Raw genomic sequence first — 18,000 nt, 5'->3', positions numbered from 1 at the left:
ATCCTCAACATCTACTCATTTAAGTCCTCTATGAATTTTACATGTTTCAATGTGGTTACCTCTCATTCTTCCAGCTCCAAAGGCTATGGGCCCATTCTACTCAATAGAGGAGGTTACATTACATGGATATCTTTACTGCAATTGTCACACTTCCACTTGCGGAACTGTTTGTTCCCCATCTACGAATGTGAGTCTACTGTTGACAATCTATCCAGCCACAACGCAACTCATTCCTGTCTGAGCATTCAAGGTGCTCCACTGCCATCTTAGTTGAAATGAGCTAACTCAGTACAGTTGGTTCAGTCAAGCCTTGAACCTTTCTGGTTTATATGGTTTAAGCCCTGAGCCACTGAGCCACTCCATCTTGAGATTTCTAAATGGTTAGCGGCTACTTCTCACCAACTTACCAAAAACAACTTGAACCATACAGTGAGGGAAAGGAACCAATCCTCTGATGTAGGGATGGAAAAAAACCCAACTTAAAAAGTTATTCGAACTGTTGAATCGTCGAATCATAGAATGATACATCGTAGAAGGAGGCTCTTTGGCCCATCATGTCTGTACTCTCTCTTTGGAAGAGCTATCCAATTAGTTCCATTCCACTGTTCTTTCTTCATGGCCCTGCACATGTTTTCCTTTAAAGTATTTATTCAATTCCCTTTTGAAAGCTACTATTGAATCTGCTTCCACTGCCCCTTCAGGCAGCACATTACAAACCACAGCTTGCTGCATAATAAATTTCTCCTCATCTCTCCTTGGGTTCTTTGGTCAATTATCTTAAATCTGTGTTCTTTGTTTACAGACCTTTCTGCCACTTGAAAGTTTCAACTTATTTACTCTGCCAAAGCTGTTCATGATTTTGAACACCTCTATTCAACCTTCCTAGCTCTAAGGAGAACAATGCCAGCTTCTCCAATCTATTGACTTAACTGAAGTTCCTCATCGATAGTACAGTCCTAGTAAACCTCTCCTGCACCTTCTCTAAAACCTTGACAACCTTCCTAAAACATGGTGCACAGAATTGGACATAATTGTACACATTAAAATATGATGAGGCATGCTGCAGGAGGTCTTGGGGCACAGTGGATAGCATCCCCACTTCTGGGCCAGAAGCTCTGGGTTCAAGTCCCACTTCAGGGACCATGGCCATAGAAGGTGTGTTCATAACGTAGCCAAACAGGTTGATTATCAGCCTGTAAATCCTTCCAATATGCCTAGTGGCAGGCAGCAAGCACAGGAGAGTTTCCTGGTCAGCCATACTGCAGAAGGCAATGGCAAACCACTGCAGTACTTTTCCAAGTGTAAGCATGGGCCAATCCAATGGAAGTCCATGGTTACCAATGCCCTCTAAGAGCATGGTTACCTGAAGGAGGAGGAGTGCTATTGAAATGAAGCACTGTGCCATAATGGGGGTGCTTTTGGGAGAAATGAGGAATTAAACTATCAACACCCTCCATTAGCCAATCACAGACAAAATTGAGCAATGGTCACAGAGGAGTTTACAGCCCAGTATTTTACTCTCGGTTTTTTTTTAATTCATTTGCGGGGTATGGGCTTCGCTGGCTGGGCCAGCATTTATTGCCCATCCCTAACTGCCCTTGAGAAGGTGGCGGTGAGCTGATGTTTGAAAAACTGCAGGTGAAATAAAGAGTGAAAGAATTTCTGTTTCTATTGAACCGTTTGCAACCTCAGGATGTCTCAAAGTGCTTCACAGCCAATGAAGGACTATTAGTCGCTGTAGTAGTTTCGTGGAAACATGGCAGCCAACTTTTGCACAGCAAGATCCCAAAAAAAAAACAGCAATGTGATAATGACCAGTTAATGTGTTTTTGAGATGCTGGTTGAGGGATGGCTAATAATAGAATGAATTTAAATGGGAAAGATTTTTTAATTTAAAGAAAAGTGCCAAAAAAGGGTACATAACCCTCAGCAATTTTCAGTCTTTAAACGATTGTGGTCAACAAATTCCCATTGCAGCTGCTGTGCATCTTCTGTGACAGGCAGTACAATGATGGGCATAAAGAAATTAAAGATTGGTTGGAAGCTCAAAAATGGAAGATCCAGACTCTATCATATTTTACCATATGCCATCCAGTTTAGATTTTTAGTCTCAGATTCTACATTTAGCTTTCTCTTACTTTACAGAGCTGGGCAGGAATTTTCTAGTCTTCACTCACATATGTTTCATCACTCTGGTCTTGAAATTAATCGTATATACACCCGTAAACTGTTCTATGCAAAACTGCTTTCTCTGGATATTTTATTCTAGTTCTTCAACCCTCCAAGGGCTCTGAGCTCCTCCAATTCTGGCCTCTTGAGACCCTCCACTTACCTTCGCCCCACCATTGGCGGCCGTGCCTTCAACTGCCTGGGTTCTAAGCTCTGGAATTCCCTCCCTAAACCTCTCCAGCTCCCTACCCCTCCCAACTCCTTTAAGACGCTCCTTAAAATCTACCCCTTTCATCAAGCTTTTGGTCGCCTGTCCTAATCCCTCTTTGTGTGGCTCGGTGTTACATTTTTGACTCATCATGCTCCTGTGATGCTCTTTGGGATGTTTTACAATGTTAAAGGCGCTATATAAATGCAAGTTGTTGGTGCTGTGTTAACCTATTTATGTTAAAAATAATTAATGACATCGGTTTTAATAGCAGAGAAAGAAATTTTATGCAAATGCATTATTGCATGAACTGCTGTCCTATGATGGAATTGCAAAGCTAGTGTACTTTAGTAGATCATATATACATCACAGATGATCTTGTATCTTGTATCACATGGCAAGCCCACACTAGACACATGGATTAATTGCCAGCTCATACATTAGGACAGACCTTAAGGTGACACTTAGTTATAATTCTTCCAGGAAATGTTCGTAACATTCTTCAAATGAATGAGGTGTTAAACAGTCTGCCATCTCAGTGGGATGTAAAAGATCCCATGGCACTATTCAAAGAAGAGCAGGGGAGCTCTCCCTGGTGTCCTGGCCAATATTTATCCCTAAACCAACTTCACTAAAACGAGCAATTGAGTCATTATCTCATTGCTGTTTGTGGGAGCTTGCTGTGCGCAAAATGGCTGCTGCATTTCCTGCATTACAACACTTCGTGAAAAAGTACTTTATTGGTGGATTGGCACTTTGGGATGTCCTGAAGTTGTGAAAGGAGCTATATAAATGAAAGTTCTTTCTTTCATTTAATTGTTACCAGAATGCATTCTGCATTTTCAAAAAAATCATTCATCACTGGCTAGGCCAGCATTTATTGCCCATCCCTAATTGCCCTTGAGAAGGTGGTGGTCAGCTGCCTTCTTGAACCTCAGCGCGGACTTACTTTAATAAGTAAAAGTGCTTCTATTTTAACAGCATTTATTTATAACAAGTGCAGATTTACTTCAGCAAACAGCTCATCATTTTACATTTGTATGCTGAGTATCGAAGTAAACATGACAAGGTGAGAAATGGTGTGACATATACGTGGAATCAATTTTCCTCTAATCTGCTTTCACGTGTTTTTGAAGTACTGTCAAATGGCCCACAATTTTCGGCCAAAATGCATAAACAATTTGGATTTGGGAATTGGAGGTACCTTTTCCAAAATTTGTGGCCGACTCCAAATTTGGGGGGGGGGGGGGGGGGGGGGGGTGGGGGGTGTTGTTACTTCAGAGGAGGGCTGCGGCAAAATACAGGAAAGGCATTCATAAAATTGCAGAATGGTCATGTAATGGGCAAATGAGCATGGTTAACAGGCGCAAATCCTTTTTATACTCTACACCACGATAGTGAAGCTCGATTCAATTTGGATCATTTTCTTCGCTCCCAAAAAAATCTGGTGAACTGTTTTTCAGTCACAAAGAGGCATAGTCCCTGTTTAATACATCACTGACATTGTCAGGATCATTCGCTTGCTAAGCAGGAAGAGCTGCTGACAGTGGTAGCAAATATATATGTGCAGCTTAGCTTCCCATCACTCAGGTTGAAGACATAGCTCTGTAATAGCTTGCTGACACTTTGCTATTCAAGACTGCTCAATATAAGCTGGTTCTTTTAATAGAATGCCTCTCACTTTACAATACTCTGGCTTTTTTAGCTGGTACAGTATGCAGTCAAAATCCTTGGAGTACAGTTTACAAACTGGATTGGTCAGGAAGAAATCTACAGGTGTCGCACATTCTAACTATTCCAGCTCATTCTGGCCGGCCTCCCACATTCCCACCCTCTGCAAACTTGAGGTTATTTGAAACCCTGCTGCCCATGTCCTCTATCGCACCAAGTCCTGTCGATCCATCATCCCTGTGCTTGCTGACTTGGTCAAGCAACATCTTGATGTTAAAATTCTCATCCTTGCTCTACAATCCCTCCGTGGCTTCACCACCCCTCCCAATCTCTGTCATTACCTCCAGCCCTACAGCACATTAAGATATCTGCACTCATCTAATTCTGATCCCCGATCTCCATCGCTCCACCATTGGTGGCCATGCCTTCAGCTGCCTGGGCCCTAAGCTCTGGAATTCCCTCCTTAAACCTCTCCACTTCCTTCACTTTCTTCCATTAAGCTGTTTAAAACCTACTTCTTTGACCAAGCCTTCGGCCATCTTCTCTAATATTGCTTTATTGGGCCTGGTGTCTTTTATAATGCCCCTGTGAAGTGCCTTGGGTCATTTTATTACATTAAAGGCATTTTATAAATAAACATTGCTGTTGCTGTATTTACCTAAAGAATATTGTTGCGCTAGCATAGTTTTGAGCTTGAGTTGTGATTCCCTGCCTTAGGTCATCAGCCACTTGTTTTGGCAACATACCTAAAAGAGGAACAAATAGCTTAGACGCATGCAAAACCTAACTGTAAACATAGTGCAACCTGTCAGCAATATCCCCTTCTCATGTTGTTCTAAAAGGGTCAGTGGATTATTATACATATTATATGGGGGAGGTGGTGGAATAGTGGTATTGTCACTGGACTAGTATTCCAGAGACCCAGGGTAATGCTCTAGGGACTGGGGTTCAAATCCCACCATGGCTAGATGGTGAAATTTGAATTCAATTTTTAAAAATCTGGATGACCATGAAACCATTGCCAATTGTTGTAAAAACCCACCTAGTTCACTAATGCCTGTCCTTAGCTAGTCTGGCCTATGTGTGACTCCAGACCCCCAGCAATGTGGTTGACTCTGAACAAGGGCAGTTAGGGATGGGTGATAAATGCTGGCCTAGCCAGGGATGCCCACATCCCATGAACTAATATAAAAAAATAAGGCAACATACATGTAGTATACATTTTCACATAAGATGACCGGCACTACACTCCAATCAGTAAACCTTGATGAAAAATGGCCCATGTTACAAGAAGAAGGCCCATTCTGACCCGTTCTCATTGCTCTGCTTAAAAACACATGATTGCTTTTGCTTATATAGTGGATGTATTAATATGGCCTGATACTTGTTAGGCATCCATTTTCTAACACTGCTGATAATAATTTCTAGGCTTGCCTTTAATCAGTTTTATTCAGAACGAAGCATAGCAGGGAAGGCTTTTTTTTTTTGAAACCACAATTAATAATCATTGTTATATTAAACTGTTGGAATGTGAGTGGGTTTTATTGAAGGTGCTGCCATTTTGGGACTCACTGTAAAGCAGACGATCTGTTTTCTGTTTCTCATGAACCAGGTCTTGTGTCCTTTCAGCTACCAGAGTTTCCAGGTGTTTGCTGTATTTCTCCATCTTAACACAGACATAAATCAGTTAAGAGCTAGCCAGTCGTGTAACAGAATCAGGATGAGTCCTAATTTCTTTATTTCAGTGCAGTAAGAGATGAATATTTCCAACCTGAACTCTGGGCCAGGTATCACACCTGGTGACCAGGCCATCATGACCTCTATTTAGCCCCAAGCTTGGACTTTGGGTCATATCTTTTTCACATTCTTATGGCAAACCTGCTTGGGCCAATTTCCATCATGCCATTACCATTTATGTATCTGTGAATGGGGCATTGCCAAGATTAAAACTAGGAACAGAGCCAGCCAATTAATGCCAAAGACCCTGCCTGCTTACCAGAACAGGCCCTTCCCACTTACTGGCAGTGGCCACACCTAATTCCCACTGGATGATGTGCCCATTGACAGCCAGAGGAACTGTCCATATTCCACTGGAGACTCCACCCATTTACGGCTAGAGGACCTGTCCACTAACTGCCAGAGGATTTGCCCACATTTCACTGGAGACTCCATGATTTACTAGCAGAGGATCCACCACTTACCACAAGGGAATCTGCACATGTTCCTCTGGAGGCTCCACCCACTTACCTCCAGAGGGTCTGCCCACTTAGCTCTGGAGGCCCCACCCACTTATTAGCTGTGGCCACGCCCACTTACCGCAAGAAGGCCTGCCCTCTTACTCCAGAGACCTTACCCACTTACTGCCTGATGACCCATGCACATTGCACTTTTTTTTGGAATAACTTTAATTTTGTGAGACACTGCTACAAGAGACAGTTTGGGGTTCCCTTGTGATCCTTCCATCCCTCTGGAAGTCAAATCAACAAATAACGAGTGGTTATTATTTCTCTGGTGAGCACACAAGTTCACAACTTGTGGCTAAGTTGTTGTTTGCAGCTCTTTCATTGGATAAGATCATTCAGTCGCTAGTTAGGGATTTTAATCATTCGATGCCTATATTTTCTGATATGCTTTGAAACTGGATGAGGAAGTGTGTCTGTACACACTTACTCAAAGCAAAGCAGTTAATTGGCACACTGAATCGAACAGCATAGATGGAGGCTATTCAGCCCATCGTGCCTGTGTCAGCTCTTTGGAAGAGCTATCCAATTGGTCCTAATCGCCTGCTCTTTCCCTCAAAAGCCCTGATTTTTTTTTTCCTTTTCAAGTATTTATCCAATTTTGCTTTTCAATTATTACTATTTTTACTATTGAATCTGCTTCCACCACCCTCTCAGCCAGTAAATTGCACATCATGACAACTTTCTGTGTAAAAATATTTCTCTTCATCTTCCCTTTGGCTGTCCTGTGATCTTAAATTCCCTGGCTTTGACCCTTCTCCCAGTAGATACAGTTTCTCTCTATATGCTCTATCTAAACAATTCCAAATTGTGAACACCTCTACTAAATCCCCTCTTAACCTTCGCTGTTTTAAGGAGAATGCCCTAGCTTCTCCAGTTTCTCCACCTGTGCTGCTTAGATACAGTTCTTGGTCAATTAGTCAAGTTGCAACACAACCTTCTCAGGCCCAGGATTCCAACAGAATCCTTGAAGGATTCTCTTGGGCTCTGCTGTCTGCCTAATGGATTGCATCTGGGTATCTGGGGAAGTGTAGTGTCAGTCATAAAATGAGAGAACATAGAATGGGGTCATTCGGCCCAATGCGTCTGTGCTGGTTCTTTGGTAGAAATGCTCTTTCACTTTTTGAGAGCTGTTGAACAAAGTGGTGCAACATTAAAATCAACTTAAATCCATTACAGAATTCAGGAGAAACTCCTTTATCCAGAGACTGGTGAGAATATGGAACTCGCTACCAGATGGGAGTGGTATAGATAGATTTAAGGGGAAACTAGATAAGAACATGAGAGAGGAATAGGAGGATAGGGTGAGGTGAAGAGGGATGGGAGGAAACTCATGTGGAGCAGTTGGGCCAAATGACTTGTTTCTTAGCTGTATATTCTATATAACCGAAACATAGAATGTGTAACATTTAACTGTGGGTTTTGCAGAAACCATTAGGGAAGATACTGGCACTTGCACGTACTGTGATTATACAGTTTTAAATAACGTATACTTAAATTCCAATTTTCTATCAGTACCAGGGTCATCATCATGTCCACAGGGCTGACTTTATTGGGGTTAATTTTGTGCAGGTATTTCTTTATTTGTTCAAACGTGGGTCGATTGGTTGGATTCTTCACCTGGCATTTCCTTATCAGCTGTGGAGCAGAAGGAGAAATGTGTGAAAGAGGTTGATTTTACTCACAAAGCCGTTTCATAATTCCTCTATTGCTTTTTTGTTTGTGCCAGCTTCCTTACCATGACATATTCAGCGGGGCAAGGACAGGCATTTTCCGATTTTCCACTTATTAATTCAGGTAGAGGTGGGCATTGGCCACATTCGGTAGAATTTCCATCTTCCTTCTGCAGTGCAATGTAAGGATACATAAGGTTAAAAATTCCCTTGGTCACAGTCATTTTCGACTAAAAAACCGAGTCACAATTTTCTCGGTGTCAGACTGGAGCCTTCTCAAACTCCTGTTTCCATGCCAATGCAGACTATTGATACAAAAGTCATTTCTCTTCCCTCAAAGCTGCACGAATTTTCCAACTCACTGCCTGAGTCACACGCATCAGGGACTCTGTTAAAACCTTATGGATGCTTTTTGCCGCATTTCAGTGTTTGTGTTTGAAGCTGTGCCTCAGCAAACAAAGTATGGCGATTTGATTTTTAAAAAATGACACCTGATGACCCCTAAATAATTAATTTCAACAGCGGCAAGGAGCAGAAATACCTTGAGGGATTCTCTTGGACTCCGACATCTGCCCAATAGAGTGCATCTGGTATCTGGGGCAGAGTGGTGTAAATCATAGAATCATAGAATGATGGAACGCAGAAGGAAGCCATTTGACCCATCATGACTGTGCTGGCTCTTTGGTGGAGCTATCCAATTAGTCCCGCTCTTTCCCCACAGCTCTGCAAGTGTTTTCCCTTCAAATATTTACCCAGTTTTGCTCTGAAAATTGCTATTGAATATTACTATTGAGTATTATTATTGAATACTGTTATTGAATATTACTATTGATTAGTATTATTAAATATTACAATTGAATATTACCATTGAATAATGCTACTGAATATTACTATTGAATAGTGCTATTGAATAATGCTATTGAATATTACTGTTGATTAGTACGATTAAATATTACTATTGAAAATTATATTGAATAATGCTATTGAATATTACTATTGAATATTGCTATTGAATGTTACTATTGAATAATATTTATTAGTACTATTAAATATTACTATTGATTAGTACTATTAAATATTACTATTGAATATTACCATTGAGTAGTGCTACTGAACATTACTATTGAATATCAGGATTGAATATTAGGATTGAATATTACTATTGAACAGTGCTATTGAATATTACTATTGATTAGTACTATTAAATAGTGATATTGAATATACTATTGAATATTACTATTGAATAGTGCTATTGAATATTACTAATGAATATTATTATTGATTAGTACTATTAAATATTACTATTGAATATTACCATTGAATAGTGCTATTGAACATTACTATTGAATATCAGGATTGAATATTGCTATTGAACAGTGCTATTGAATATTACTATTGATTAGTACTATTAAATATTACTACTGAATATTACCATTGAATAGTGCCATTAAATATTGCTATTGAATATCAGGATTGAATATTACTATTGAATAGCGCTATTGAACATTACTATTGATTAGTACTATTAAATATTACTATTGAATAGTGCTATTGACTATTACTATTGAATAGTGCTAATGAATATTATTATTGATTAATACTATTGAGTATTACTATTGAATAGTGCTATTGAATATTACTATTGAATCTGCATCCACCATCCTTTCTGAATAAATCTGAATAGCTAAAAATAAATTGGCCTAAAAATATTCTGCATGTGATGGGGAAAGGGCAGTCTTTCCTTAATATGATGCTGTTGAAGGGAGACAAGGACAACAGCCTTTTATTGAGAGATGTACTGGGTGTGGTATTCATACTGCAACAAATAATTGCCATGGGCTACGTAAACAAAACAAAAGAGAACCTAGCAACAACTGAAAGTATGGGAAAGACACAACTGTTGTAGGAATATGTGGTCTGATTGGGCCGTTCAGGGATGATGGCAGGAAGCACTTCTTCACACAAAGGGTCATGGAAATCTGGAACACTTTCTCCCAGAAAGCTGTTGAGGTTCGGGGGCTGGGGCTGCGGTCAATTGAAAATTTCAAAGCTGAAATTGATGGGTTTTATTTTTTAGACAAAGGACTACGAAACCCAGGTGGGTCGATGGAGTTAAGCGACAGATCAGCATGAGCTAATTGAATGGCGGCATAGGCTTGCGGGGCTGAATGGCCTCCTCCTGTTCCTATGTTCCTTATAGAAATACAATTATGGAGCAGGTTATCGCAGGGTCTGGATCAAAGGATAGGGCTGGATTCTGCCTCACCTATTTAAGTAAACTTACCGGCACAAGGTCGCTTCTGGTTGCAATTTCTAGTAGAATGATGCCATAGCTGTAAGAATCACAAAATCTTCCTTTAACAATCATTTCCACAAGGGATAAGTGCCAACACAAAATTTCAGTCTTGGACACAAAGCTATAATGATCCCCATTCTACCTGGGTGGTACACATGCATTACTTCAATACATTTACTTAAAATCCTCTTCCTCTTTGTACAATTTCCATGTCCAATTCATCTTTCCTAGCTAAGATGGAGATCGACTTTCCTTTCCCCTAATGGTGCTCCACCAGCACAAGTTGCGCACAGGAGACCAAGCTAGGTTGGGACTTCTGGTGGGACCTGGGAACACCTTGGGCTGGATTTTCATGTTGGGCCATTTCCTAACTTTAGAAACCTGAGCCCATCACCTCTTCCCATATGCACCATATTTTTGTCTCCTGGAGATGTGGGTGGGCAGGATTTGGGCTTTCCAAATCTCAAGGCAATATCAAAGGGGTCCTGAGGGGGGCTGGTTAGAAGACCCAACTCTATACATAGTTTTCACACCCCCTAACCTATCCCCATGCCCCTTATATCCCTCATGCTGCTTCCATGCCCCTATACCCCCTCATACTTCCATGGCCCCTCATGCCCCCATGCTAGATTGTTGTGCCCAAATCTCTGGAGTGGGATTTGAACCTACAGCTACCTTAGTTAGATGCAAGAGCATCAACCTACTGAGCCAGGTTTAAACAACATCCATTGGATTTATTCTCCTAGTTACCTGTACACATCTGTAGTCAGGTTGGGCTCGAAGTTTGGCATCATCTGGGCCTCAGGGGGTAAGTACACTTGAAGTAACCTCTGTCGGTATATTGTAGGAGGTTCTGCAAAGTCCTCCTTCCTGTAAGTTGGCAAGCAGAAATCTGGTGGAAAATACAGGACGCTTTATGAATGCAGGACAGAAATTTAAGACAATTGAGAAAAGAACCAGGGGGATAAGGAGAATTTGTTTTAAGCAGCCAGTTGTTGTGATCTGACAAGGTGGAGGAAGCAGGTTCAATAGTAACTTTCAAAAGGGAATTGGATAAATATTGAAAAGGAAACATGTTGCAGGTCAATGGGGAAAGAGCAATGGAGAGTGGGACTGATTGGATAGCTCTTTCAAAGAGCCGACACAAATATGATTGGCTGAATGGCCTCCTTCTGTGATGAATGATTCTATGATGAGAGTCTTAGAATATTGTATGGATTCGGAAGCTGGCCCAGCTGACTTTAGATACCGCCATTCCTCACCTGTAAGTTTGCAAACCCAACGGTCATCAATCACCGTATTGGTGGATTTTAAGCTGCCGTGGTAAATTTTATGCTGGTGAAGGTAAGCCATCCCTCTGGCGATATCCGTGGCAAAGGAAAATCTGGGGTGGAACCACACAGAATCAACCAATATTTGTCATAAACCACACAACACTGAAGTATAACTGTATCATTTAAAATTATGCTAGATCTTCAATATTAAGCTCAAGTCAAAGGGTTATTATCTTCATGACACTATTTTGGCAAACTATTCAAACTATTTTTTGTTTCTTGACAAAATACACAATTTTGGCCCAGATTTTATTGTCAAAATAAAGGTGAGGCTAATGGAGTTTTCCATTATTTATGTGAAAATGGTGCAGCCACTTCAGGCATGGGTCAGCTAAACGCAGTTAAACACGGAAATCCAAAGGTTGCAGTCTGAATTGTGACACTGCTGCTAGCTTCAGAAAACCAAGACCTTGTTGTCTGCCTCACCATTGACATGCAGTGAGTGGCGGGAATTTGCATGGTTTATAAAGTTAAAACCTTGTCTATTTCAGTCTAAGTATTCTTTTAATGACCTGTTTAGAGTTATTTACTTATGAACAACCTCTCTAGCACTGAAAATTTAGCTTTATAAGTGTGGAGGTGCTTTCCTTCAGGAAATTTTAAAAATGTATAATTAAAAATGTAACGAATTTGCTTTTTACATTTCCATTCCATCTCTTCTCTCTAACATAATCCATCTTTCCTTTCCCTCTTTTTATTTCTCTGTACCTGATATGGCATTGAATTCACCCACTCCAGTTTATACAGTACTTTCTTCTCAGTCTTTGTATTGTTTATTTCTCAATCTTTCAATTGGATTGGTTAAGGAGATATCCAATTCCTTGCCCTGTTCACTCAGGTCCTCGATGCCCTGTTTTCCCTTGCTGTGGCATTATCAGCTCACGCTTATTTAGAAACATAAGTTTGCAAGGAAGACTAATTGACAGCAAAGACCATTCGATGCCCTTCTACAGCAAATGCTGGAGTGAGGATGCAGATCACATCATAGTTTTGCCTATGTACAATGCTGTTTTAATAAAAGGAAAACGCAAGGCTCTTTTCTCTCCACAAACACAGCACAATTATCAAGTCCCTTTTGCAAGAAGGCAGAAATGAACAACCAGAATATTACCCTCTTCGATATCCCTTACACACAGGAATTGAAGTCGTTCTTTTAACCATGGCCCATTTTTGGACGGTTTGTGATATTTTACTCTATTAAAATGCTTGAGAAAGAAAGAGCTTGCATTTGTATGGTGGGTAGGGAGTCTAATTATAAGGTAGTGGAATTCTCCACTCTAAACCCTTACCTGAAACCCCAGTTTAATGGGATGTCTTCATTGAGGAGGACATCATTCAAGCTGCCTTTCGGGCAATACTCTGTTATTATTGCCACATTTGGAACTTCAATACAACCTCCAATAAACTTGCAGAGGTTTGGATGGTCAAGTTCACTGTCAAATCCAAACAGGCACAGATTATAAAGTTAACAGTTTCCTTAAACTCCTGATCAACAGTGAATGTTTGCCTGATAGAGGAAAAAAAAGACTTTCATTTCTATAGCACCTTGCACAGCCTCAGGATGTCCCAAAGTGGATTACAGCCAATGAAGTATTGTTGAAGTGTAGTCGCTGTTGTATGCAGGAAATGCAGCAGCCAATTTGTGTACAGCAAGCTCCCACAAACAAAATTGAGATCATGATCAGGTCAGGTAACATATTAGCCTGGATAGAAGATTGGCTGGCTGGCAGAAAACAGAGAGTATGCATAAATAGGTCTTTGTCTGATTGGCAGGATGTGACTAGTGGGGCCCCGCAGGGGTCTCTGAGGACTCAACGTTTTACAATTTACATCACTGGCGTAGATGAGGGGAGCAAAGGTATGGTAGCTAAATTTGAAGAGAACATTTTGTGAAGAAGACATAAGGAGTTTGCGGACGGATATAGACAAGTTGATTGAGTGGGCAAAAATCTAGCAGATGGAGGGAAATGTGAAGTTGTTCACTTTGGCAGGAAGAATAAAAAAGCAGAGTATTACTTAAACAGAGAACAGCTGCATAATTCTGAGGTGCAGAGGGATCTAGGTGTTCTTGTGCACGAGTCACAAAAAGTTAGTATGCAGATACAAAAAGTAATCAAGAAGGCTAATGGAATGCTATCCTTTATTATTAGAAGAATTGAACAGACAAGTAAAGATGTTATGCTTCAGTTATACAGGGCATTGGTGAGACCGCATCTCGGATATAGGTTTTGTTCTCCTTATTTAGGAAGGATGTAAATGCGTTGGAGGTGGTTCAGAGGAGGTTTACTACATTGATACCTGAAATAAGCGGGTTGTCTTATGAGGAAAATTGGACAGGCTGGGCTTGTTTCCACTGGAGTTTTGAAGAGTGAGGGGTGACTTGATTGAAGTATATAAGATCCTGAATGGTCTTGACAAGGTGGACATCGAAAAGATGTTTCCTCTTGTGGGTGAGTCCAGAGCTAGGGGGCACTGTTTTAAAATTAGGGGTCATCCTTATAGGGCAGAGATGGGGAGAATTTTTTTTCTCTCAGTGGGCTGTGCGACTTTGGAAATCTCTGCCTCAGAAGGTGATGGATGAGAGTCACTGAAAATTTTTAAGACAGAGGTAGAAATATTCTTGCTTGGCAAGGGAATCAAAGGTTATTGGGGGTAGATAGGAATGTAGAACTCAAAACACAAACAGATCAGCCATGATCTTATTATGGCAGAGCAGGCTTGAGGAGTCGACTGGCCTACCTCTGCTTCTATTTCGTATGTTGATATGATTGTCAGCCTCAATTGTGTGCTTGAGTCTCTGGAGTGGGACTTGATCCAATTGTGGCCTTTCAACCAAGAATTGAAGTGGCTTAATTGATCAGTAGGGACATGTTAACTCTGGACTTCAGTTGGAAATGAATTCTGTCCAGTTTCATTGTTGCCTAATATATTTCCTCACACAAGTGGACCTTCCAGGGCATTAATTGGAGGATACCCTGTTTATAACGACAGGAACCATCAAACCACATTATGCACGTTACGTTATTATGTAAAATAATTATGTGAGGTCAAACCCCTTCTCCCTGCATTTTCTGGGACCCCTCTGTAAAATGTCAACCATGGTCTAGAGTGGGTTCAGGGTCACTGTTAGTATTCTAATGAGGTGAAAGGGAAGTTACACAATTGCTTGCCTCATTTTGTGATTATTTGGAGTCCCTGGTTCAGTGGATCCTGATGAAACACTGTTCAAGATCCTGTCCTCTGAACATCATGAAGCAACTATATCGCATTATCAACATCTTGGGGGTTACCATTGACCAGAAATTGAACTGGGCTACCCAAATAAATACTGTGGCTACAAGAGCAGGTCAGAGGCTAGGAATCCTGCAGTGAGTAACTCTCTTCCTGACTCTCCAAAGCCTGTCCACCATCTACATGGCACAGGTCATGAGTGTGATGGAATACTTTTCACTTGCCTGGATGAGTGCTGCTCCAACAATATTCAAGAAGCTCAACACCATCCAGGACAAAGCTGACGGCTTGATTGGCACCCCATCCACAACATTCAACCCCTGCACCACCGACACACAGTGACAGCAGTGTGTACCATCTACAAGATGCACTGCAGTAACTCACCAAGGCACCTTCCAAACCTGTGACCTCTACCATCTAGAAGGACAAGGGCAGCAGATACATGGGAGCACCACAACATGGAAGTTCCCCTCTAAGTCACACACCATCCTGACTTGGAAATCTATTGCCGTTCCTTCGCTGTCACTGGGTCAAAATCCTGGAACTCCCTCCCTAACAGCACTGTGGGCGTACCTACACCACATGGACTGCAGCGGTCCAAGAAGGTGGCTCACCACCACCTTCTCAAGGGCAATTAGGGATAGGCAATAAATGCTGGCCTAGCCAGTGATATCCACATCCTGTGAATGTACTAAAAAAACAATGAAATGGACAGGCATCAATTTTTTTAAGCTCTTCTCCAGAATGCCTACGGACCTCTGGTGTCTTCTTGCTAATGTCTTGCAGGACATTGGCAGATGTCAAGGTGTGAGGCCTAGCTGGATGTGAGCTTGCACTACCAGTGAGCCTGGGATCCTCAAAAGACCTTGGGAGAGGAAAGCCACATGGTTCTTCTTCAGGAACAGGTGCAGCAGAGCTGAATGGTGTGGGTTTCTGTGGATCAGGATGAAGCAGATGGTGCAAATGGCCTCCTTTCATGTGTACTTACCAAGGTGACTGGAGCTAAGCCAATCAGAACACCGCATCAGTTTAACAAAGATACCATTTACAGTTTGTGACTCACCGGATGAATTTCACCTCTTTGCGGACGGCTTTCGAAAGGGCAAAAGTTCTTTTCTTAATTTTCTTAATGGCAACAGTTCGGCCGTCACTGCAATGACAAAAAGAGTTAAGAGCAGTGGGTTTCACATTTCATCATTAAGGATTACTGCTAAAAATGATTACAGATCGTCAATTCAGCCAGATGGATTCACAGTGAAGCGTCTATTTATTACAACCTTGAGATCACAGAATCACACAGTGCAGAAGAGGCCATTCGGCCCATTAAGTCTGCACCGACACGTGAGAAACACCTGACCTACCTACCTAATCCCATTTACCAGCACTTGGCCCATAGCCTTGAATGTTATGAGCTGCCAAGTGCTCATCCAGGTACTTTTTAAAGGATGTGGGGCAAGCAACCTCCACCACCCTCCCAGGCAGTGCATTCCAGACCATCACCACCCTCTGGGTAAAAAAGTTTTTCCTCACATCCCCCCTAAACCTCCTGCCCCTCACCTTGAACTTATGCCCCCTTGTGACTGACACTTCAACTAAGGGGAACAGCTGCTCCCTATCCGCCCTGTCCATGCCCCTCATAATCTTGTACACCTCGATCAGGTCGCCCCTCAGTTCTGCTCCAATGAAAACAACCCAAGTCTATCCAGCTATTGCTATTTAAAGGATAGAGCTGAAGAAATGAGGTGGTGGGGGTGTTGGGGTGAGTAGTGGAACAAATCCCTAGGCAAGTGCCGCAATGTGTGCATATGATTTCAGCAGCGGAGCTGTAAACAGGCACTATATAAACGCCTTGTTGTTCTGTCTAACCCGTGTTATACCTCAATAGCAGCAACATACATTTTTGTGTAAGGTACTAAGGCAGAGAACGGAAGGGAAAGAACAAAAGGGAATGTCTGTGATAGGGTGGGAGGTAAGAGAGATTAAATGACAAAAGGGATGATGGTGCAAGGCAAAAGGAGACGGTAATGGGACAAGTAAAGAAAGAAAAGATGGGTCTAGAGGAGGTATAAATGGCAACAATGGTATCATCATCAACAGCTGCTCTCTGAAAAAATGGAAGCAAAGGTTCTGATCTGAAATTGTTGAACTCAATGTTGAGTCCTTAAGGCGGTAACAGTGTCTAATCGAAATCTTATGAGGAAACGTTAGACAGACTGGGCTTGTTTCCACTGGAGTTTAGAAGAGTGAGGGGTGGCTTGATTGAAGTACGTTAAACCCTGAATGGCATTGACAAGGTGGACGTGGAAAGGATGTTTCCTCTTGTGGGTGAGTCCAGAACTAGGGGTCACTGTTTTAAAATTAGGGGTCACCCTTTTAGGACAAGGATGAGGAGATTTTTTTCTCTCAGAGGGTTATGCGACTTTGGAATTCTCTGCCTCAGAAAGTGGTGGAGGGGAAATCATTGAATATTTTTAAGGCAGAGGTAGATAGATTCTTGTTAGTCAAGGGAGCCAAAGGTTATCAGGGGTTAGATGGGAACGTGGAATTAGAAACACAAACAGATCAGCCATGATCTTAATGATTGGTGGAGCAGGCTCAAGGGGCCGAATGGCCTTCTTCTGCTCCTATTTTGTATGTTCATATGAAAGGTCAGGTGGTGTTCCTTGAGCTTATGTTGAACTTCACTAAAACAGTGCAGGAGGCTGAAGGCAGAGAGGTCAGAGTGGGAGTGAGGCGGAGAATTAAAATGACAGGCGGCTGGAAGCTCAGAATCATGCTTGCGGACTGAATGGAGGTGGCCGGCAAAGCGGTCACCCAATCTATGGTTGGTCTCCCCAATGTACAGGAGACCACACTGCCAGCAGGGAACACTATATACTAAACAGAAAGGAGTACATGTAAATCACTGCTTCACTTGGGAGGAGTGTTTTGGACCCGGGAGTGGGGAAACTACATGAAGATGACATCATTGCTGCTGCACACTGAGAATCTCCATTAAATTGCACTCCAATTCACTACACGGCGAGAGAGTTAAAGTTCTCGCAACAAAGATTGCACAATCTGTCTGCGAGGCTACCTTCGAGGTCAGTGGTGAGCAGTCTTGCTTTGCTGCGAACTGCAAAGTTCGGGATAAATATTTGCACTTCTAAAGCCTTTCATGACCTTAGCACATTCCAAA

General features: G+C 41.8%; 1 protein-coding gene across 3 annotated transcripts in view; it reads right to left on the bottom strand.

The window, feature by feature from the left end:
* Positions 1-18,000, bottom strand: part of LOC144667782 (atrial natriuretic peptide receptor 1) — a 51,224-nt gene that overhangs the window by 9,540 nt on the left and 23,684 nt on the right. For all 3 annotated transcript variants that reach the window (XM_078529226.1, XM_078529236.1, XM_078529244.1), the window contains 9 exons: positions 15,886-15,972; positions 12,881-13,024; positions 11,520-11,641; positions 11,008-11,149; positions 10,246-10,294; positions 8,027-8,131; positions 7,807-7,926; positions 5,621-5,714; positions 4,707-4,794 (listed from right to left, as the gene is read on the bottom strand). In XM_078529226.1, coding sequence (XP_078385352.1) covers positions 4,707-4,794; positions 5,621-5,714; positions 7,807-7,926; positions 8,027-8,131; positions 10,246-10,294; positions 11,008-11,149; positions 11,520-11,641; positions 12,881-13,024; positions 15,886-15,972 — 951 coding nt within the window. The remainder of the gene's footprint in view (positions 1-4,706; positions 4,795-5,620; positions 5,715-7,806; positions 7,927-8,026; positions 8,132-10,245; positions 10,295-11,007; positions 11,150-11,519; positions 11,642-12,880; positions 13,025-15,885; positions 15,973-18,000) is intronic.

Source organism: Cetorhinus maximus, chromosome 2, assembly GCF_964194155.1.
Source record: "Cetorhinus maximus chromosome 2, sCetMax3.hap1.1, whole genome shotgun sequence".
Taxonomy (NCBI): domain Eukaryota; kingdom Metazoa; phylum Chordata; class Chondrichthyes; order Lamniformes; family Cetorhinidae; genus Cetorhinus; species Cetorhinus maximus.
The sequence above is the reverse complement of the archived record's forward strand: the minus strand, read 5'-3'. Positions and strand labels throughout refer to the sequence as shown.